The sequence below is a fragment of the Sorex araneus genome, chromosome 9 (assembly GCF_027595985.1).
Source record: "Sorex araneus isolate mSorAra2 chromosome 9, mSorAra2.pri, whole genome shotgun sequence".
Classification (NCBI taxonomy): domain Eukaryota; kingdom Metazoa; phylum Chordata; class Mammalia; order Eulipotyphla; family Soricidae; genus Sorex; species Sorex araneus.
In genome coordinates, this window is record NC_073310.1 from 38,982,303 (window position 1) to 39,006,742 (window position 24,440).

Sequence of the window (24,440 nt, forward strand, 5' to 3'; positions counted from 1 at the left end):
ACTGGTTAAAGAAACTTTGGTACATCTACACAGTGGAATACTATGTTGCTGTTAGAAAAGATGAAGTCATGACCTTTGCATATAAGTGAATCAAAATGCAAAGTATCATGCTAAATGAAATGAATCAGAGAGACAGACATAGAAAGATTGCACTCATCTGTGGAATATAAAGTAACAAGATGGGAGACTAGCACCCAAGAATAGTAGAGATAAGTACCAGGAGGTTGGCTCCACGGCTTGGAAGCTGGCCTCACACGTTGGTGAAAGGGGTAGCTCAGATAGAGAAGGAAAAACCAGGTAAAGTGTGGTTCAAGGACCTGCTGGTGATGGGAGATGCGCGCTGAAACTAGACTATAGACCAAACACAATGGCCACTCAGTGCCTCTATTGCAAACCACAACACCCAAAAAGAGAGAGAGAACAAAAGGGAATGCCCTGCCACAGAGGTGGGGTGGGGGGGTGGGAGGGAGGGATACTGGGATCATCGGTGGTGGAGAATGGGCACTGGTGGAGGGATGGGTACTCGAGCATAGTATGACTGAAACTCAAGCACGGAAAGTTGTAAGTCTGTAAAAAAATTTTAAAATAATAAAAAAGAAAGTATGTGAAATAGTGTCATTAATATTTATTTACCTAAATTCTGCCTAATTCTAAGCATTAAGCTAAATAATGAGACTGTAACTTTAGAAAAGATGGTATAGTTCTGATATCAAGTTCCTAACACTTTTTTTACATAAAAATTTTTATTTATTTGCTTATAAAATTGTTCATGATGATTTGTTACATTCAATATCCCAACACCAATCCCACCACCATTGGACATTTTTGATAATCACAGAGTTTTACTCAGATGAAGATGACACATGAACTAAAATTTTATTTGAAGCACCACAATTTAGTTAATGATAAGCTTTCATGCATGCAACATTCCCACATCACACCCTTCACCAGAGTTTCCACTTGCTCCATTATTTCAGCATCCCGCCCTCCCCCTGCTCCCTTAAGATTTTATTTGTTGATCTGCATGCAAGTATCTCTTTTCTTTTTTTGAGAGAGGGGACCATACCTGGTCATGCTCAGGGCTTATGGCTGGCTCTGAACACAGAGATCACTTCTGACAGGCTCAGGGGAATAAATTTTTTTTTGGGGGGAGAGTCATGTCCTGCACTCAGGAATTACTTCTGGTGGTGCTCAGGGGACCATATGGGATGCTGGGGATTGAACCTAGGTAGGCTGTTTGCAAGGCAAACGCCTACCTTCTGTGCTAGCGCTCCAGCCCTCAAGTCCTAACACTTTAACTCTACTGATAGTCAACCAACCTCAGGTGTGACTATGGAATCAGAAAAACTTGAATTTAAATCTTAGCTCCACTTACAACTATGCAAACTTTTGCAAGAAATTTGCTCTATCTGACCCATCTGTTCCTCACCCTGATGAAGGATTGTTGGGCCCAGGGATGGCTCAGTATGAGAATGGCTGCCCTAACCATAATGCCCATAAGTAGAGAGAGAATAAGAGGGAAACTGTCTGCCATAGGGGCAGAGAGTAGTTTGGTGGGGTGGGGGGGGGAACTGAAGACATTGGTGGCAGAAAATGTGCACTGGTGGAGGGATGGGTGTTCGATCATTGTATGACTGAAACTCAAACATGAAAGCTCTGTATATGTTGCTCATGGTGATTCTATTAAAAAAAATTTTTTTAAAGAATGGCTGCCTTGTAAACATAAGACTATGAGTTGGATCCCCAACATTACCCCATTGCTATTTGGAACCCCTAGTGACACAACAAGGTGTGCAATGTGTCTGACAAAGCACAATTAAGTGTGGGAACACAATCAAGTGTGTACTCACTCCCCCATCTCTTGCAAACGCTACAATAAAGTGTTCTCTTGGGGGCATCACAACCAAAGGTGAGAGCACTGCCACCAGTGGTGATACCTTTGGATGATCCTGGTCATCAACAGCACCACAAAAAAGGGAAGGGAAGGAAAGGAGAAAATAGTAGCAATAAATTAAAATTTCCATGAAATTTTATCTCCATGTAAATCATATCTCCATGAAAATTGAGGTAATGTATTTGATACACTATCAAGTACATGGCACATCCTCAGTTAGAATTTATTTTCAGTGAGAGTTAATGTTCTCAGGAAAGAGAGATAATACAGGATTAGGGAGTAAGGTACTTCCTAGCATTAGGCAGGACCTAGTTCAATACCTGGCACCTCATGGTCCCCGAAGACCAAGAACAACCCCCAAGCACAGAGTCAGAAGTAGCCCCTGAGCACCCCTGATGCAGCTCCCACTCTCTCAAATAATGTTCAATAAACATTAACTGTTATTTATTTCAGTATTTACTGCTCACTATTCATCTGGTCCTTGCTGGGCCTTGGAAACCACTATTAAAATGCTATAAAGTTATTAGGTCACATTGACAAGCCTTGAGGAAACTTGTAACAGCCAGTGACAAGTAGAGAAGAATCACCATGGCTGTGTATAAATGTATTTATTCTGTCTCCTGTCAAGAAAATGACACCTTAATTAAGATAATATGACTTGATTGTTATCATGGGGTATGAAGGAAATTTTATTTTAAAAGTATATTTAATTTAGTGTTTATTTTTTTCCACTTGGCAGTCTCTGAACCCTAACTGCTGTATTTGCAATAGAGACCTATGGCCTGTTAACCAGGTAATGACCCAATCCAGATTAGTCAGAATTTAATGAGGGAAGTTCTAGAAAATACAGGAGGCAGTTTTAAAAGTTAAATCAGCTTTCCCTGGTGGAGCCTCTTCAGGATCCCTAGCATAAATTCTATTGTAAAAATTTTATCGTATAAAGTATAATAGAAAATAATTCTAATACACAAAGCAACATCTTGCTTAATATGTGCATTTATAGGTCTTCCTCTCAGAAGAGAGCATAAAATGGCACACCATAGCCATGTCACTGGACCCTGCACCAAGCTGCTTCCTATGGGGCACCCCGGAGGGGGGCAGTTGAGGTCCCTTCCCGCCCCAAGGGATCCAGTCCCGGCAGCTGAATATCTCCAGAACTCAGCTGCCATCATGTTCACGGCTGCTTTCCACATCTCAGGCTGAGACTAACCCAAGAGTAACCTATTCCTGGACTGTGAAGTGGCATTTGTGGCCGTGCGACATCTCATTCCTCATACCACTCATATTCCAAGAGTAGCACACCACATTTGATGGGGTTTAAAGTAAAGGAAAACAAACCTTAGAGGGAAATATATCTTTACATATCACTGTATCCCTGTCATCCCATTGTTCATCGATATGCTCGAGCAGGTGCCAGTAATGTCTCCATTTGTCCTAGCCCTGACATTTTATTTATTTATTTATTTGGGTCACACCCAACAATGCACAGGGTTACTCCTGACTCTGCACTCAGGAATTACTCCTGGCAGTGCTCAGGCGACCATATGGGATGCTGGGAATCGAACCCAGGTCGGCCGCATGCAAGGCAAACGTCCTCCCCGCTGTGCTATATCGCTCTAGCGCCAGCCCTGAGATTTTAGCAGCCTCTCTTTACTTGTCCTTTCAAACCGTGTGGCATTGTAGGCTCTTTCAGGATCAGGGGAATGAGACCCGTCATTGTTACTGGTTTTGGCATATCAAATATGCCACGGGGAGCTTTTCAGGCTCTGCCATACTCTTGGCAGCTTGCCAGGTTCTCCAAGAGGGAGAACTGAACTAAAAGAGGCCACATTCGTGGCCGAATGCTTCCGGGAGCTTTGTTTTATAGTCTCTGGATCTTTGCTGTTGATGGGATTACATGGCGCCAGGGGCAGTTTACTAGTTTTCTAGCTACTGGAAAATGGGGAATGTGGGTGGATGAGACCCAGTACCAATCCGAGCAGGCTTGGAGATCTCAGCCCTGGGTCCCACACACCTGGGTTTCTCTGCTGGTTCCTTCATGCATGAGGCTCATCCGAGCATGTGGAGAGTGGCCTTGAGCATGGCTATGGCTAGGTTCCAGAGGTCTTTGGCTGCCGGGGCTCTGCTCGAGGTGGAGAGGGAAATTCAACCTGCCCCCCTCCAAAGGACCCCAGTGAAGACAGCCAGGCTTGGGGGCAGAAGACTCTGCATCTTTATATATATAAAGATGCGTAAAGCTCATCTGAACATGTGGAGAGTGGCCTTGAATGTGGCTGTGGCTGGGTTCCGGAGGTCTTCAACTGTCTAGGCTCTGCTCGGGGCGGGGAGAGAAACACAACTCGTCCCCTCCGAGGGGCCCTGGTGAAGACAGCCAGGCGCAGGGGAAAGAGACTCTTTGTTGCTCTCTTCCAGGAGTTTGATTTTATAGTCTCTGGATGTTGGCCGTTGATGGGATTACAGGGCACTGGGGGCAGTTTCTGGGTGTGACTATATATATATAAATATAAGAATATAAATATATATATATTGAGTACACAAAAGGCTCAACCTTTAACAACATATTAGTAATCTTTTATAGGAGTCTTAATATTGCCTTTCTCCTCTCTTTATGTCTTTTGCACAGTTTACTTTAAAGCAATGTCCCTTTTGTATTAGACACAGGAAGACAGCTAATATTATGCTTTTGTAACTTGGGATTTAGTTGACTCTGAATAATATTCGCTCCTGGGATCTGCTTTCTCGTCCTAAGCCTCAGTTGCCCTTAGTTCCTTAGTACCCCAAAAGCAGGGTCCAGACGAGGGACCTATGGTGCATGAGGGACCTATGGTGCATGACCGTGTATCTCCAAGGATTCAACTCAGTGTCTCTCATATGTAAAGCATGTGCCCTGCCACTTGAGCTGTTTCCCTGGGCATTCATCTTATTTTAATTCTATACAAAGCACACATTATGGATACTCTTCCTATTGATCATCGTATTCCCCAAGGCCTACAATGCTGGCAAGTGGCAGGCAAACTATAAATATTTGTTGAATGGGGGGAAAAAACTATCTTACTGTGTCCTATGGTTGTACTAATTTTATGAGTATTGAAATCACATCCGATTTCAGCAGGGTAGTTTCACTAAAAATGCTAAATCCTGTGTCCATACCTGTGAACATAACGCCCACCCCCACCTCCTGTTCCCACCTCTCCTCTTATCAAGAAGAAAAAGTGAAGGCAGTTTTAGAAAATGGTTATCAGTATGGTCTTTCACTACATTGCGTTGCCTTCATTGCTCTCAACGCCACAAGAAGTAACTGCTGCACCTCTAAGAAAGCCTAAAGAAAAGGAATTGACAGCGAAAGACATGATATTGATGCAAAGCACAGCAAACTGGGAGCCGTAGTCTCCCGGAAAGGCCTCTTCAGGTGGGACCGGCACTCCCGCGGCATGCTGGGAGTTGTAGTCAACGACTGGGAAATGCGTTGCTATGATAGGTTTTGAGACGCCTGCTCAAGAAACCGTGAACTGGGGCTTGCTGCGTTGCGTGCTGGGAAGTGTAGTCTTTCTAACTCACACGCACATACATACACACACACACACACACACACCGCGCACACGCACACCCACACACGCACTCACACACTCGCACGCGCGCGCACCTCCCCCGCACACGCGCGCACACACACAAACACGCACACACCCCCCGACACACACATACACACACACACACACACACACGCATGCACGCACGCACGCACACACACGCACACACTGCGCCACCGTACGTCCCGGGTGCGGCAGCCGAGAGCCAGCGCGCAGGCGGGCTCAGCCCCGGCGGCCGGCTCCGCCCCCTGGGGCGGCTGGCCCCGCCCTCTCCCAGGCCCCGCCTTCCCCCACGTGTCTGCCGCCTAGGGGAGGCGCCTGAGCCGGAGCGGGCTGGCTACCGGACCCCGTCGGCTCCCAGGGTCCTGTCCGCGGCCCCCGGAGCGGTCCGGCACCCCGATGCTCCCGCCCCGGCCGCCGCGGGCCGGGCTGTGCATTTAGTGCCCCGCTCTGGCCCTTTAAAGTGCCGGCGGGGGAGGGAGCGGCCTCGGCCCCGCGGAGACGGAGCGGCTGGAGGACGAGGCGGCGGCCGCGGGGAGGAGGATGGGGGCTAACCAGTTGGTGGTGCTCAACGTGTACGACATGGTGAGTGCGGCCCCTGGCGGCCCCGGGCCGGCTCGAGCCCCCACGCGCTTCCTGCCTCGGGTCTCCGCCTCCAGCTAGTTCTCTGGGCGTTGCGGGGGAAGGAGAGGAGGTCTCGTTAGTATGAATTTTTTAAACCCTGTTGGCCTGAGAGCTTTGGCCGAGGCTCGGGTTGGAGGAACCTCTCCTTGAGTCCCTCCCCCCGCCCCCCAGTTTAGCCCGAATCCCGGCTGTGGGCCCGACCCCTGGACCGATGAGCCGTGTCCTTTCCGCCGAGCTGCCGTCGCGGCTCAGATGCCTCCTGCCACGACCCGGTTGCCCCACTTTATCCGGGCCGATCTCCGCCTGTCGGTTCCCGTGGCTCCGCCAAGTCTGCAAAAACTCCCTACTCCCCCTCCCCCAGACGCCCCCCTCCTCTCCACCCCCTCCCCGCCCCCCGTAAGTCCAGAAAGTCGCAGCTGTCACACCTAGGCGAGAACCTCGGCAGAGGTGAGCTGGAGCCAGCGCACCCTTGCCTCGAAGTCAACGTCGTTAAAATGAATGAGGCAAAAAAATTGGAAAAGAGCTCCTCTGAATTATTTAGAGATCATGGGCGTTCACCTTCCCTAGATTCTGAGACCACTTTCCAAGTGATGCAACAGGTCTCTGACATGCCCATAGGAGAGGGGATGGTAGAACTTGTTTGTTCTGTCTTAAAACTTTGGAATAGTGCAAGCTTGCCTTGGAAATTGCCACTGAACTTCTCTGGCCGGGAACATGTTTGAGGTTGTTTCTGTCTTTTATCAAAGGGTCACCTCTGCCCATAATGTTTCAGATTTCTCTAAGTGGAATTGACAAGTGAACAGGTTCAGGTCTTGAATTTGTAATGTTTGGATTAGAGATGCCAAAGAGTAAAGTTAATAGTGATCAGGAGTCTTGGTTCTCATTCGTCCAAATTTTTTGGTTCCCTTGTTTCTAAGTGACTGAATGTACAGTGTACAGTGTAAATTCTTGGGTAGAAAGGAGATGCCATCATTGGGGGCGGAGGGGGTTGTCAGCACGTTGTCTCGACTACCTAAGAGTTATTTGGGTGGAATGGAGTTCTGGTGGGAAGGCAGAGGAGATAGGTGTGAAAATCGAGAAAAGTGAAACGGGAGAGAAAAAGTTACTCTGAAAATCATCTGGGCTGGTGCAGAGAGAGGTTCTCAAGCGTTCCTCCTTATTTGAATCTCTTGGTGAGCTTCTAGTATCTCTTAGTGTCTTTCTTATATTCTACAATCATGACCGTCACATCAGAATCGTCTCTGGGGTGGAACCCAAGTTTCCATATTTACAGGTTGTTCAGATGATTCCCATGCACGGTGTTCTTTGAGAATGATGTAGAGGCCCTGGGATAAAATGGCACTTTGTAAGGTCTTTGGCCTACGTCACTGGTTAAGAAATATTTAGCTAGATTTAATTTTGTATGTGTTCAACTGGATACTTACATATTTTGAGACTTCTTATTGTACTTGTGCTCTTTCTGGACACAGTATCTCATAAGAATTTGATTTGTTATTCATGAAGAGTCTTGCAAAGCATTCTCAGGATATATTTTACTCATGTCTTTTCCTTTAAACCCTTTTATAAATTAGGATAATGTAATGGCCGGATAGCTGTAGTTTCGTAGCCTGAAATTTATCTGTGAAAAAAGGAAGAAGAGTTTTATACTTTTAAAATAAAACAAAATAAATTCTTTGACACATGAGTTCATTAAAGTATTGTGTGAATCATGAAAATCATTCTCATTGTGCCAAATGTGAAGAAAACTAGCAATGATATTCATATGAGTGCATGTTAAAGTAAAGAATATTCTGAAGGATGTTAAAAATGCTAATTGACAAAGATGTTATTCCTCTTATGTTTGTTAAGAAGGTAGGTAAAAAAAGTAGATAAAATAAGTTTAACCTGCCCAGATAACAGAAAATAACATTTTTTTGCAATGGTGTGATTGTTACCTTCTCTATCCAGTAATCAATCCTCCATGTTTATTTCTTAGGCATCTCTTTTTCCTAAAAGAAGGAGCATATGGATATTTATCATAATGGTAAATAGTTGGATTATTAGTTTTCTATTAAACTTAATGCTGATATGTTCTTTTTTAAAAAAATTTTTTAAATGAATCACTGTGAGGTACAGTTACAGATTTACAAACTTTCATGCTTATGTTTCAGTCATACACTGATCGAGTACCCATCCCTCCACTAGTGCCCATTCTCCACCACCAATGATTCCAGTATCCTCATCAGTATCCCACCACACCAATATCCTCCCACCACATCCCCATCCCCCACCCCGCCTCTGTGGCAGGGCATTCCCTTTTGCTCTCTCTCTCTCCTTTTGGGTGTTGTGGTTTGCAATATAGGTATTGAGCGGCCATCGTATTTGGTCTATAGTCTACTTTCAGCACGCATCTCCCATCCCGAGCTGGCCCTCCAAGCACCCTTTACTTGGTGGAGAATTCCTGTCTGGGACTTCAAACCATACTAATTTCGCACCCTACAGTTATGTTATTTTTACTCTGTAAATATCACAGAAGTGAACAGGGAGGGTACAAAAGTAGTAATAATTCAAAACTAGAGAGTTTGATTTTGATAAAGGCAGAAAACAACTATGTGCGGTTATAGCATTAGGGTTCCACATCCACTGAGTGAAGGACTGAGGAGTGTGTGTCCAAAGGAATGATTTCAAACTTTTCTTGTTAGTTGATTTCTGCTGGATTGAGATACAAATTTGTGCCTTTAACACTCATTTTTCTCTAGTCATTTTTTGGGTTTTGAAACATTTTTTGTTAATGTTACCTTGAGGGTAAATTTCTTCTGTTAAAAATAAAATCTTCAGTGGTACTTTCTGTTCATCATACATTCCTTTGATGAAGACAGTCTGTGAAAACCTAGTACATCAGCTCTTGTCCAAATTTTGTGAACATGAAAATCAGCCTTGATTTTTACTTAATCTCTGTTTATGACTTCATGCTGTGTATCTGTGTCACTTGCTCTAGTGCTGATTGTATTTTTCGTATTCAGGTCGCTGTTGATCATTTCTTTGGCCATAGGAACCATCTATGGGGAAATAACTGTATCAGTGTCACTTAAATTAACTTCTTCATCATGGAGGAATAGTATAATCCTCAAAAAGGTTGTGTGATGTTACATAGGGCTGCTAAATTATTGCTCACCTTGTCAGTCATTACATTTGTCTGTATCCTTTGAGATAACCTACCACCATTGAGCAGTTCCTAGCGTTATTTGCTGAGTCTTGTTATCATGTGATTCTGATTTGCAGAAATAACATGGTAAAGCAGGTGATTGAGGAGTCCTGTGAGTTGCTGGGCCAATCTCTGGAGTCACTTTAGCAAAAAGTGTTTATCATTCAGTTACATTTTCAGATTGTCTCGATTACTAATTTCTATAGTGTAAAGATATGTGGTCACATTGTGCATAGATTTGTTCTATAATCAGTTTTTTGTTATTTTTGGGGGCCACAGCTCGTAGTGCAGGTCCTCTCCTGCCTCTGCCCTCAGGGATCACTCCTGGTGGGCTCGGAGGTCCAGATGGGTTGCCAGGTATCAAACCTGGGTTGACCAGCAACACAAGCTCTGAACCTGAGGTACTGTCCCCCCAGCCCTTCAATGTTTTGTTTCCTTTTTTTTGTAAATAAGGTACTTTATTTAAACATCATGGTTTAAAACTTGTTCAAAATATAGTTATTAGCGAGCTTTCAGTATTCAGATACCAACCCTATCGCCTTAGTCACCTTCCCTCCAACTGTTGTCTCATTTACCAAAACCACTCTTCAAGTTTGACCACTTAGCAGTAGCACAATAATTTATTTTATATTGCTTGTTACAACTGAATGGCTAAAGGAACTATCAAAAATATTTCAGTAAAAGAAAGTAAGTAAAAATTGTTACATCTCACCAGGGCTTGTTAATTCCTCATTGAAGGATTTATTAAGCTGTTTGTTGCTAACTGAGCCTTCAGTGTTACTGTTCTTATATGTTCTGTTGAGTTGGAGTCCTTGCTACTTTCCCTTGTAATATGGCATGCTTCTACTGGAATCTCAGTATTAACGAATTTGGGGTCCAGACACTTTAGGATCTATGATCTGGGCCAGTGAGTTGAAAACACCCCAAAGTTTGCAGTCTGGACACCAGGAGCACCTGAAATATTTTGCAGATTGGTGTCTCTGCAGAGAGTTTTAGTGAAGCCGTAGAGTTGAGCCGTCGGTGTGGCTGCTGTGGTGGGTTGTGGGTGCAGCTGCCGAGGCTTCTGCGGGGTGGGGATTTGGCCCACCACTCTCCCTAGCAGCTTCTCAGTTGTTAAATAGTATCAGTACATCTTCAGGGTCTTAAATGTAGGAGGATGGGGGAACTTTTTAGGACTCTTGAAAATAAGGAAGTCTTTTTAATGCTTGGAAAACTATTTGTGGTGCCTGGGATTCTGCCAGGGTCAGCTGTGTGCAAGACAAGCAGCTTACCTTTCCTGCTGTCTATATCTCCACCCCCACATAAAGAAGTTTTGATCCAGATTCCATCCTTTCAGCCTTCCTTTATATCTCCATTAGATTCCTCCAAGAGCGAGGTCACAGGTGGGATTTGATCTAACTTTGCATACATCTTTAGATCTAATTGCAGACCTTTCAAAACAAGTTGATACTCGAAAACTAAATGATTCTGTAACAGCTGCAAATCAGTTACGTACAGGAACCGACTTTTCCTTCTCCTTCCCACAGTATACCCTATTTTACTCTACCTGACATTTTCCTCTCCCCACAGTAAATCTTGGGTTATTTTTTTCTTTCTTGGTGATTAGCAGGTTTTTTTTTTTTTTTAAATTCAGCTCTCCAAGACAGAACCTTGGGCAGAAAACTAAATTTCTCCTTATTGTGATCCTTTCACAGTCAAATCACCAGGCCTTGTCTCAATATTTACTTTGGTTGATTCTATCTGAAAGTAACAGAGATTTACTATCGGTGGCTTAAACTGGCTGGATACTTAAATCTAAAGATAAAGTCTCTGGATTAGTTCACAGCTCAGCCAAGTCATTCAGGACCAAGACTTACTTTCTGTCTGCTATCCTCTACAAAGCGTGTTGTCATTTGGTTTTGCTTCTTGCCTCATAGTTGTAAAAATGACTGTCATGGCACAGAACTGCAAATATCCTCAGCCAGCAAGAAGTGAAGGTAAGTAGAGGCGACCAGAGCATTTCTCTATATGCCTCTGTCTCCCTTCACAGAAAAGAAATGCTTTGCAGAGTTTCCTTTCTTTCCTAGTAGATTGTCCAGAATTGGCTCCACGTGACTGTTGAAACCACGATAAGCTTTATCTGTTTTTTCTTAATTTTCAGAGTGAATAGGTATGCAGGACATTGTAAATGACAGCCAGGAATCTATGATGTATCTTGTATTTTTTTGCTTTCTGAATACTCTTTAAATTGCTTATCTTATCTCCATTCTCTCCATTATTTCTCAAGTTCAGTTTCTCATTATCTTCTTTTGTATTATATAATTGCCCTCTTCAGTGTCCAGATATTACTTCATTTTGATCTATTTTCTCTTCTGTTTCCAAACAAATCTTTCTGAAATATGTATGATTGTGTTATTCCTCTGCTTAAAATTCTCCAGGATGAAGTTTTGTGTTCTTTATGATCATCGTCTAAGACCTATATTTCTACTAGTCCTCCACTACATCCCACCTCATCCCAAAATACACACTTTGTGCTGACACAATAATTTTTTTTTGTTTTCTGAATATGCTATTCTAGTTCACACCTCAGTAGCTTCTGTATGCTGTCCTCTCTCTCTGAAATGGCCTATTTCACCAGTGACCAGCTGCAGCCCCCTGTTCCTCCTGGCTGTAGCTTTAGTCTTTATTCATCAGACTTGGATGACCACCTGTGCCCTAGTGCTACCGCTGACCTTGCACAGTGCAGAGACTAGACAATGTGCAGATCCCCACAGAGCTGAAAATCTGATTCTAACTTACTGACTCCCCCAAAACAACCATGAATAGCCTACTATTGACCAGAAGCCTTTTAAATAATAGTTGCTTAAACTGCACTTTATATATTGTCTGTATTATGTCCTATATTGTTAAAATAAGTAGAGAAAATCATATTAATAAAATCATGAGAAGATTTATTACGGTATACTATATTCACTGGGCAAATAAATAGAAAAAAGAAAGGTGTCCCTCTCACTTCAAGCCTGAATTATGAAGGGTCAGTGAAACTAATTGTACAAGTATCCGTCACTGCAGGTACTTATTATAGTTCTTTGTGGCTCACTAGACTGTAAATTCTTGATAACATCATGTTAAGTCTGAGTGCCTCATGATTGGTGCTTTAACTAGGCATTTTATTAGGAAAGAAGTTTATACAATAAATGGCATGTGATCCCCCTTTATGAATTTTTCCACATCTGTTTTGGTTTTTTTTTTTCCACTTACCTAGTGTGTTGCTGGATTTTACCTTTGAGTATTGGAATAGGATAACCAGATAAAGCTGGGAGAGGAATATAGAAACGGGATAGGAAAAATACTGTATTCTCTTTTGATTTGGGCGGGGTGGGGAGTGCAGGCAGGCAGGCCTGGGCTTTCCAAGGAATACTCCTGGGGTCTGACAGCCACCCCCTGAGGTGTTTCACTCCCACATTGCCAACCTGAGAGTTTGGTGCCGGGACGCCGGGAGCCACCAGAGCTGTACCCCTTCTAACCTCCTCCCTTGTTCCACCACTCCGCTTCCTGAATTGCTCTATTTCCCTCTTCTTTCTTATTTTTAATTTAATGTGTATGAGAAAAGAATTTGTTCTGTTTCTTTTCTATTGCTGCAATTTTAAAAACTTGCAATGAGAAGAAAGAAAAATAGTTTTAAAACTGTGGTGATCAGGCCAGAGAAATAGAACAGGGCTTATGGTGCTTAACCTTGCATGCAGCCGACCCCCGTTCAATCATTAGCGCTGCGTAAGGTCTCTGAACACTTGCAGGAGCAAGCCCTGAGCACCACTGGCTATGGTCCAAAAGCCCAAAGAAAATATAAGTTAAAAATATAACAACAAAGATTAATTATCTCATGCTTCTGTCCATCAGAACCAGTTTCACGTGTCTGAAATTGAGTTATCTGCAGTCTGTGCTCTGGGAACAAATTTGCTTTGGGTTAATTACCTTTGGTTTGGTGCCCTCAGGGATTCCTCCTGCCAGTGGTTGGGGAACCACGTATGTGCCTGGGATCAAGCCCAGGTTTACCATTTTGCAAAGCAAGCACCTTCCTGCTGTACTTGGTCAATTACATTTTTTACCAAAATTCACTTGCTTGCAGTAGTAGGGCTGAGCTCTCATCTATTGCTGGCTACATCTTGGAGCCTTTCTCAACTGCTTAAAACTTCTGATAGAATTCCTTGTCTGTTTCCTTCATCTCAAACTAGCTAAAAAAGCTATTCTTTCTCACCTCAAATGTCTCTGACCTCTCCTTCTGCCATTTTATTCTGTTTCTGTCTAGAGAAAATTCTCAGCTTTTAGGGGCGCTAGCGATAGCACAGTGGGTAGGGCATTTGCCTTGTAGGCGGCCAACCCAGGTTCAATCCCTGGCATCCCAATGGTCCCCCAAGCACTGCCAGAATACTTCCTGAGTGCAGAGCCAGGAGTAACCCCTGAGCATTGCTGGGTGTGACCTCAAAAGCAAAAAAAATTTCCCAGCTTTTAGAGACCCATGTAATTTGAAGGAACCCACAAGCATTGTTTCAGAGTTTCTCTGTCTTAATTATGTCGTTTTATAGGAATCAGAGCAATAGTACAGCAGATAGGGTGTTTGCCTTGTATGTACTGACTTGGATTCAATCCCTGGCGGTCCATATGGTCCAAGTCCACTAGCAGTGATCCCTGAGTGCAGAACCGGGAAGACTCTGGACACCACTTTGTGTCCCCATGCCTCCCCCACCCATGCATTCATAAAGCCCCTTTACCTCATAACATGTTTACAGATTCTGGAGACGAGGGTATGGACATCACAGTTTGTCATTCTGCCTATATATCATCTAAGGAAGGTAATTTGGAAATTCAATAATGTCCAGTGTTCCCTTCCAACAGTTTCCTATCTTGGCATGGAATAATATTAACCTAATAACTTTTAAGAAATTACTCACTTCCCATATTGCATTTTGTTTCATTTTATCATTTACTCATAACTCACCAGTCACACTGGCCTTTTTTTAAAATAATTTTTTTAAGATAACTTTTAAAAAATCTAGGGGCCAAGAGCTAACTAACTGGACTGGAATGCATCATTTTAATGCAAGGAGGTACACATTCAATCCCTAGCATGAAATGACCCCTAAGACCTGCGAGCACCCCCTAATAATGAGCCACAGGAGTGACAAACCTGAACACTCCAGATGAATGCCTATGACTCCCTCCCCCCAAGCAATTTTTGTAAGTGAGTGACTGAAATCTTCATAAAATGAAGTATAGAAACTTTTCATGATTGGTATATATTCACTTTTGAATGTGACATGCATATGAATGTAGGCCCTTGAAATTGCAGTGTTACAGTAAATCCTAGTAAACATTACAGTAAACATTATAGTAAATCCTAGTAAACATCATCAGTGGATTCTTGAGAGAAGTGATAACTAGTGAAGTGTCTAAGGAAAGCAAAAATATTCATTGGTTAATTGATAGAAACAAGTAAAGTTTCTATAGTGTGTTTCTGGTTATAAAAACATCACTAAGCTTCTAAATAATGACTCTGAACATTTCTATTCGTAATCATTTGTGTTTGTTCATTCTTTTTCTAATCCACTTACTCCAGTTCAGAGTCATGGGTGGCCAGATCTTACCCCAGAAGCTGAACCTTCAAGGAGAGAACCTAACCGTGGAAAGGACTGGACTCCTTTCATCGCAGGGTATATTTACATCCCCATTCACACTCTTCAGACTGGGACAATTAGACACTCCAGTGACTCTAATAGGAACATTTTTGGAACGTAGGAGGAAACCAGGATACCCAGAGAAAACCCACACATAAGTGGCAAGAACATGCAAACACCACACACACGGTGGCCCTAGCTAGAAAACTGAACATGGATATACAAAAATCCATATATGTAACCAGTAATTCATATGTTTTTGTTGTTGTTTTGTTTTTGAGCTACACACGGTGATGCTCAGGTGTTACTCTTGGCACTGCACCCAGGAATCACTCCTGGCAGTGCTCAGGGGATCATTTGGGATGCCAGGGATAGAACCCACATTGGCCACATTCAAGGCAAGTACCTTACCCGCTTACTGTCTCTCCAGTCCCAATCCATACTTTGTTTTGTTTTGTTCTCCAGAAAATGACATATTTTTCTTTTGATTTTCTATTATTTGTAAAGCTTTTATTAAAGCCCCATAATTTGCAAACTTATTCATAGTTGGGTTTTAGACATACTGCGTTCCAGCAACAGTCCCGTCACCTTCCCTTTACCAGGTTCCCTCCCAGGTTCTTTCCCACCCACCATTTCATCCCCAGCCTGTCACTTTGACAGGTACATTTTTAAGTTCAGTTGTTGAAGTTTGGATCTCTTGTTTTCTGTGTTGTTGACTCTGTGGGTTGGATATTGTTATGCCACTTATTTACACAACCTACGTACTCAGAACCCCTTTGCCCCTGTTCCACATTGCTCCCCGTCTTTCTCTCCCTGCCCTGCCCCCCACCTTGATTTCTTTACTTCTCCCTATACTCTGAGGCCACGGATGATCTAGGCATCCTCCCTTTCAAATATTACATTCCCTCACCCAGTTATTATACATACCACATTCAAATGAAATCATCTTGCTCATTTACCTCATTTAACATGGTATCTTTCAGGTCCATCCATGTTAGAGCAAACTGCATGATTCTATCATTCCTTACAGCTGTCTGTTTATATACACAATATTCCATTGTGCATATAAACCACATCTTCATGATCCATGTATCTATCATTGGACACATAGGTTGATTCCATATCTTAGATATTGTATTAAGTGCTATGATGAATAAGGGTGTGCTTATGTTGTTTTTGAATGAATGTTTTTGTGTCCTGGTGGTAGATACACAGAAGTGTTTTTTTGTTTTGTTTTGTTTTGTTTTTTAACTGGAATTGCATTAAACCTGGTGTGAGCTTTTTTTGCAGGGGAGGGGGGCATATTAAATGATAACTCAATAAAATGAACTGCCATGTGAGTTAGGAACAGAAATATCATGCAGGAAAAACATGAGCCAAAATATCCTAAAGGTTTAGAATCTTTTACGAAAGGCCAGTGTGACTGGTGAGTTATGAGGAAATGGTAAAATGGAACAAAATGCAATATGGGAAGTGAGTAAAATTTAGGTTCTATTAGTCTACGCATTATGATAAGGAATTTACACTTTGGAGTGCCACAAATATGGTGGAAAAAGCTCAGATGACTTTATAAATATAGACACACATAAAAACTCCAGCAATCTATTGAAATATATGAAACTATAGGCAGATTTTGGGGAAATGTCAGGATTTGAAAGAGAAAGTGAGCTTACAGCCTTAGTAGATAGGATGCGCTTTCCATTGTAGTGTCTGGCCTCAAGGAAAGCACAACACCTTTAGCACAGAGCCTGGTTAAGACCCACTTGAAAATTTGACATTTTCCTGGACCTTGAAATTAAAGTTGAAAACAAACTAAAACAAATGGAAAAAGGTTAAGTAGTATTTCAGTAATTAGAGGACTTGGAATCAAGAGTGCTGAGAAGATTATAATACATTTTGTATATACCTCAGTATCTTGCTTGCCCATGTATTACATGCACAGATTAGCGCCAAAGTACCTTAGAAAGGACAAAAGAACTGAGCAGAAATTTGAGTTCACATTGAAAAGAGACATTGCAGTATGAATCCATCTGAATTAAAAATCTGAAAACAAAAGCAATATTTTTTTAGAGACTTAAGAATATGTAAAATAGAATTAATACAGCACTGCCTATTTTCTCAAAAGAAAAATTAGTATAGATTGAAACTGCATTCAGCAATGGGATGGAAAATATGACAATTATTAATATGCATGAAATCTTAACAGATATAAGGTCTATTTTTAAAAAGCATACAAGCGTTAGAAATAAAAAGTACAGTATTTGAAATTTTTTATTCTCCGGAAAAAATGGAGATAACAAGGAAAGATACAGTAATTTGAAAATAAGAGTGTGTTAAATTGTCTGAAAAGCTTTTCTTTCCTTCAAATCCAAGTGATAACCTGACAAAGTAGAGTGATTCTTGTTCGGAGGTCTCTCCTATTCAACCTTCCGTGTTTATATATGTATACACACATATATCACTCTGTTCTAGCAATAGTCTGTTAATAATCTTAAAGGAGTTCTTTTAATATGTGAATCATTGCCTTTTTCCTGCTACTTTCAGGATTCTCTAAGTTTTTTTTTTTTTCCATTTTACTTTTTTCATTTTGATGCCAGAAATCAAACCAGAACTTCTTACTTGCAAATCATGCATTTTGCCTACTGAGCCACTTCCCTGGCCCTATACCATTTTAATTATAACATATATTGTTCTATTAAATGGGCAAAAATGTTTGTATACCAGTTATCTACCAAAGGGCTAATCTTTGATACATAAATATAAAGAACTCACAAATTTCAGCAAAATAACAGCCTCATCAAAAAACTGGGAGAAGGGCCAGAGCAATACTATAGCAGGTAGGGTATATGCCTTGCACGTGGCCGATCCAGGTTCAATCCCTGGCATCCCATCTGGTTCCCCAAGCACCACCAGGAGTAATTTCTGAGTGCAGAGCCAGGAGTAACCCCTGAGCATCACTGGGTATGATCCAAAAAGAAAAAAAAAAAAGTAGAGAACTGAATATGCAGTTCTTCAAAGAGGACATACAGATACTCACAAAGAGCATGAATAGAATTGCCCAGCATCACTGATTTCTCAAGAAAATGAAAAGCAAAACAAATGAAATCTCACCTCTCATTGATGATAATGTTCTTAATCAGTAAAACCGGAAACACAAGTGCATGTGTAGAAACAAGAGCCACCTTCATTTTCTGTTGCAGGGAACGTAAACTCTTTCAACATCCATGGAAAACTGTATGGAGATGTCACCAGCAAATGAAAATAGAACTGTATAATACAGCAATTTCACTGAGAAGTGTCTATCCTAAGAACAGAAAAACGCTACTTGGAACAAATTTAATCACACCTGTTTATTATAACCAAGCTCTAGAAACAACCCAAGTGCCCAAAGGCAGATGAGTGGATAAAGAAGATAAACACATTAAAATACTTTTCAACTGTAATAAAAGATACAAGTTTTGCTTTTTTGCTTCCCAGTGGATGGAGCTGTAGGATGTGCCATTCTAAGTGAAATAACTTAAAAGGAGAAAGAGAAAGAACATAGATTTCACATATAGGTAGTGAAAACCAGCCTTTAAACATCTGACAACAGAGTGTGAAGATTACTAGAGTAGTGAGGTCCTGGAGGTGTGGGGGATGGAAAGGGAGAGAAAGGTCCTGTAGACTAGAGTGGAAGAATATTAATACTTCGGTGGTAGGCTTAGTGTGATAACATTGTGCCCCTACGAAATATTCTTAAAAATGAAGAGTTTGACTCAAAACATTCTTATAAGCTAAACATTCTTATAAACATCCTTATAAAGAATTTGACTCAAAACATTTTTAAATATAAAATATAATCATAATATTTCTAAGTATGTAAGTATTTTTTTTTTTAGAACTCTTAGTTTACTGAATCTGGGTTTCTATCTCCTTCATCAGTTTAGAGAAGTTCTTGATTATTCTCCCTTCAAAACAATATTTTAAAATTTTACTTTAAAAAGTTTTTCACAATAATTGTGAAAATTATATACAATTATATACATTTATATTCAAACACCAGTCCCATTACCATTACACCTTCCCACCACCATATTTTGAATGTTTCCATCCCGAACCCCAAACCCTGCCCCCAAAGTGGAACCAAATTAATTTATTTTGTATTGCTTATTATGAATAATCTGCTAAAAATGAGGCAAAAAGTTGTCTTAGAGGAAAGTATAAAGATTGTTGTATCTCATGCAGGAGCCTTTAAACTCTTCTATGAGACGTTAGTAACATGTTGTTAAAGGTTGAGCCTTGTGTGCTTATATCTATATCTGTATAAATATATTACCCCCTAAGATTGTTTGTCTTCTACTTTAAACCCCATCAAATGTGGTGTGCTACTCTTGGTATATCGGTGGTGTAAAATACGAGATGCCCAGGAATAGATTCCCTCGTGGGTCAGGCCTGTCCGAGTATGTGGAGAGCGGCCACGAGCATGGTTGAGTTCTGGAGGTTTGGGGCTGCTGGGACTGGCTTTGTTGGGCAGGGAGGAGCCTCACTCGTCCCCCTCCGGGTTGACCCAAATGCAACGCCTGGCAAAGGTCTGGAGGCATCTCTCTGGCATACGGTTCTATACTCTCTTCTGAGAGATTTACTCTCTTCCAAAATTTTTGCTGATTTTGAATATGGTGCCCCGTGCACCATCAGAGTGATTTCTGAGCACAGCTAGGTGTGGTCTCAAAACAAAACAAAAATGTTCCCCCTCACCATAATGTTGCTCACAGTAGAGTACATACCTCACATATGTGAAGTCCTGGGTTCAATCCCTGACACTGAACAAAAATGAGCACTCCCTCCACCTGAGACCTGCCCCTTTCTCTCTTCTCTTTTCCTGGTGTTTCGGTGGTGTGAATGTTACTCTTTTTGATGCTGCCCCACATAGTTTTGTTTTCTTCATCAGTTTTTGTTCTTTTGCTGATGTCTTTTGTTTCCAATACTTTATGTTCAAGCTTACTACTCTAGTTGGGTTTGTTTTTGTTTTTTTGGTTTTTTGTTGTGGTTGATTCCTTCTATTGTACTTTTCAGTTCTGCTGCTGTATTTTAAGCCCATGACTATGTTTGGACTTCTCTCAAACTTTTTTTCATACTTTCTGCCTTTGCTAGAATTCACTTCCTTTGGTCTCATCTTTTCAGTCTGGACTGGTGCTATAAAGTCTTCCGCGGGTAACATGTTGAGCTCAGTTGCATTGGGAGTTTTTCCCAGGCTGTTGTCTTGATCCATCAGTGCCTATTCCTCCATTGCCCTGTATACCTGGTGTTCCACAAGAGCTTGGGCAGGACCCAGAAGGCTATCTTTGAGCAGGCAGTGACCAGGAAATTTGAGGTCACAGGCCTGATCTTCACGGTGGCTGGATTTAAGCAGGCCTGGGTTGCCCCCTGGGAGTTTGCTGTCATTAGTGTCCAACCCCAGCTTTGGCCCTGAGTACACAGGGACACCTGACTATGCCAGATAGGAGTGGGCATGGACAGGGTCAGGAGTGATTATCATCAGTGCCCAGGGGCATTGTGGGCCAATTTGAGAGGACCTGGACAGCAGTCAAGGAGTCAGGGTCATGACCTTGTAGCTGCCATGGTCACAGAGACCTGGGCCAGGTCAAGTTAAAGAGAAAGCTGAAACCTCATTCCCAACTTGTCATTTAGTGAGCACTCTGGGACTGGTAGAGAGCAGAGGTCAGCTAGTTGTGGACAGGAAGGGAGCTTAACACGTTATGAAGTCCTCCTGCTCACTGGCCCAGCTTTGGGGGGTGTGCAGCATTCTCTCTGTGTAGGGACACAGCTTGCTAGCAGTCAGATGTAGATTGGCAGGCATCTGGTCTGTTTGCTGGGAGTAAACACGTGTTAATTGTTTCTGCGCCTCCAGCTGCTCACCCATTTGCTGGGGCTGGGTAGGGCTTTCCTCAGCGAGCATCCTCAGTCTGGAGGGCGAGGTCCAGTATGGCCTCCGCAGAGTTGTGCAAGGTCACCAAGATAGCACCTGCCAGTGATTCAAATCCCTCAGGTAAGGAAGTTTATAGTTTATCACCTCCTAGTTTATCACCTCCTTTTCCGGTGTGATTGTAGATCTGGGTTCCAGGCATTCACTGCACACCCCCCCCCCCCACTTCTCAGTAGCATTTTGCACCTTAGAAATTTCTTTCTTAAATGTAACATACTGTCACACAGTGAAGGGGTTTCTTTATTGGGAGGGTGTATCTGGGTCTGACCCATCTGTTTCTTCTGTCTCCTGATGTTAAAGCTTTGTTGTCAGGGTTTCAGGTCAGTTTCTGTGTCCATTAATCCAACTTTGTGTTTTATTGACTTTTCAATTTCATGTCATCCCAGGAAGACCTGTTTGAGGGCCACAGCTGTCTCTGCTCAATGTTTATTCTAGCTATGTGCTCTGGGATCTCTCCTGGCCATGTCTGAGGGACCATCATTTGCAGTGCCAGAGATCAAACCTGAGTCTTCTGTGTGCAAAGCAAGTGTAGTCCTACCTGCTGTACTATCTCTTTGTCATCCCAGAAAGACTTTTTTCCTAGAATTTCTGCATGCTTCTTCCCAAGTGAAAGACCAATTATGTCAGTACTACCTATTGAATAATCCTTAGTTTCATGTGTTACTGGGAGGTACCTGCTACATTTATGTTGTTTAGCTGCCTTTTCCTAAACCATTATCAGATGCTTAATCACAATATTCTAGCATGTTTTGATATCCAGTGATGCAAGATTTTCTGAGAATTTTTTCTCATATTTTTCCAAATAATATTTGGATTCTGTCAAGACTCCGTGGAATTTTAAGTATAATGACATTAGGTTTAGGATTTATTTAGTGGAAGACTTGATATATGTTCAACATTGTTTTTCCTATAAGAAGAGCTACAAAGTTTGGGTTGGTTTTTTTTTTTTTTTTTTTTTTTTTTTTTTTTTTTTTTTTTTGCTTTTTGGGTCACACCTGGCAATGCACAGGGGTTACTCCTGGCTCTGCACTCAGGAATTACTCCTGGCAGTAAGAGCTACAAAGTTTTTAAGTTGTCTCTTTGCCAGTTCATTGCACTAAGCCATTCCTTTTTTAAATGTTCAAACTGAGTGTAAAACTTGCTCAGAGTCATTCTATAAGTTTATTTGAACCAAGAACTGTCACCAGAATCGGTCTTTCTTCCTCCTGTCCACATTTCTCTTGTCCATTTATTTGTCCCAGTTTTCACCCCCCTTTATAAACTATGCTCTGAAACTCGTAAATGGTTATCCCGCAGTTTGCAATATTAGCTCTTCCCTGGGTCTCTAGCCTGCTGTCTTGACAGTTTTACAATACCATCTTGCTCAGAGACATGAGCCAGTTCTTTTTTTCCAACTTTTATTTGTTTATTAATTTATTTTGATGAATCACCTAGGGTACAGTTACAGACTTACTTGCCCACATCCAAAAGAACAAAAGCAACTGGTGTTGGCGGGGGTGTGACGAGAAAGGGACTCTTCACTGCTGGTGGGAATGCCGACTGGTCCAACCCTTTTAGAAAATGAGCCAGTTCTTACTCCCTGCCTCCTTAATTCTCTGCCTACTCATCTGATTGATTCTGTGGTCTACCATTTTATTCAGTCCCTCCACACTTATCTATTACCCTATAACTATTAATAGTAGTTAAATTGAACTCTATGTCTATGCTGAACCTTAGAACTGGATATAGCCAGAAAGCAAAACAAAATTGTACAGTTACTACCAAAATTTTAAACTGTTACCACAGTGACCAAGGGGGTAGCTCAAAGCATGAATGCATGCTTTGCATGTGGGAGGCCTGGATTTGATCCCTAGCACCACATGGTTCCCCAAGCAACCCCAAGTGTGACCCCAAAGTGAAAACGTAGTTACCCAAACCCTTATATCTGTTCATCTGACTCTCCCACTCTTCAAGACTCTCTCCCATTCCTTATTAGGTGATGACCTATCTCACTTTTTTGTTTTATTTTTTAATTTTTTAATTTTATTTTTATAAAGCAGTGCACAATATTTGATTATATTTAATATTTGAACGCCAATCCCACCACTATTATACCTTCCCACCACCATATTTCGGATGCTCCCTAACCCCAACCCCTGTCCCCAAAGCAGAACCAAAATAATATATTTTGTATTGTTTGTTATGAATAATCCACTAAAAATTGATCCAAAAAAGGTTTCTTAGAGGAAAGTCTGTGAAGATTGTTGTATTTCACCCAGGAGCCATTAAGCTGTTAAGAAAAAATATATATATTTCCCCCGAAGATTGGCTGCCTTCTTCCTTAAACCCCATCAAATGTGGTGCACTACTCATGGAATAATAGTGGTGTCAAGTATGAGGTGTCCAGGAGTCGATTCCCTCAGGGGTGAGGCCCGTCCGTGCATGTGGAGAGCGGCGCTGAGCCTGGCAGCAGTTGAGTTCTGGAGGTTTTCAGCGCCTGGGTCTTATCTCACTTTTTTTAAAAGGAGTGTTTGAAGACAACTTTTCTCATCCTTCCACTATCATTTTCCACCCCCATATCACAAATAAGGAATTAATTCTCATGTCCCGCCTGAGATGAGACCTTTCATTATAGGTTGAATCCCATAATCTTCCTATGCAAAGGCATCTCTCTTCAGAACTGGCACGCCTTTCTCCTGTCTCACTGAATATGAATAGCTTATTAAATTTCCCAGTCATCATCCATTCGAACTGAGAATTGGTGGTATACTTTAGTATTACCTTCATTTGCCATCATCATATTGTACTGTCTTTGAAGCTTCTGGAGGTTTATGGGGGTTTGGAAAGGGGGTTGTTTTCTGTTTTTGGTTTTTGGGCCACACTCAGCTGTGTTCAGGTTTACTCCTGGCCCTATGCCCAGGAATCACTCCTGGTTGTGCCAGAAGTTGAACCCAAGTCGGTCGGGTGCAAAGCAAGGACCTTACCCACTGAACTGTCTCTCCAGCCTGGCTTGTGGTTTTTTGAAATCAACTTTTCCAGAAGTATATTACTTTAAAAAGATAAACATGAAAGAATGCAAGAACTGTATCACAGTCTCCTTTTAACAATTCTGACCTGTTATTTTATTTGTCAATATTGAACAACAGTGCCAACAGCATGGATTTTGAGGTTCTTCATTCTACAGTAAGCTTGGGAGTAAAGATGATCTTATTTTTTATTCCCAGAGCTTGGTACATAAAAAGTACTTTTAAAATTTTTTAGTTGGACCCACTGGAAATTCCCCTAGGACCTGTCATCCTGAAACAGTTCCTTCCTCCACTGTATCATCTTGCTCATGGCTGCTGTTTGTAGGAGCATATAGATTTGTGTTGCTGGACACCAGCAATTATTTCTGTGTTTTGTTTTGTTTTTACTTTTTATTAATGAATCACTGTGAGGTACAGTTACAAACTTATGAACTTTCATGTTTGGATTTGGTTTACATCCCACCACCCCCACTCCAACCCCCACCACCCCACCCTGCCTCTGCAGCAGGGCATTCCCTTTTGTTCTCTCT

The 24,440-nt window shown here is 41.9% G+C and overlaps 1 protein-coding gene across 1 annotated transcript in view; it reads left to right on the plus strand.

Annotated features, from left to right (window-relative positions):
• Window positions 1-5,677: 5,677 nt before the first annotated feature.
• The window catches only part of DESI2 (desumoylating isopeptidase 2), a 52,160-nt gene continuing 33,397 nt past the window's right edge, over window positions 5,678-24,440 (plus strand). Inside the window, exon 1 of the mRNA XM_004605442.3 lies at window positions 5,678-6,066. Coding sequence (XP_004605499.1) covers window positions 6,025-6,066 — 42 coding nt within the window. The 5' untranslated portion in view covers window positions 5,678-6,024. The remainder of the gene's footprint in view (window positions 6,067-24,440) is intronic.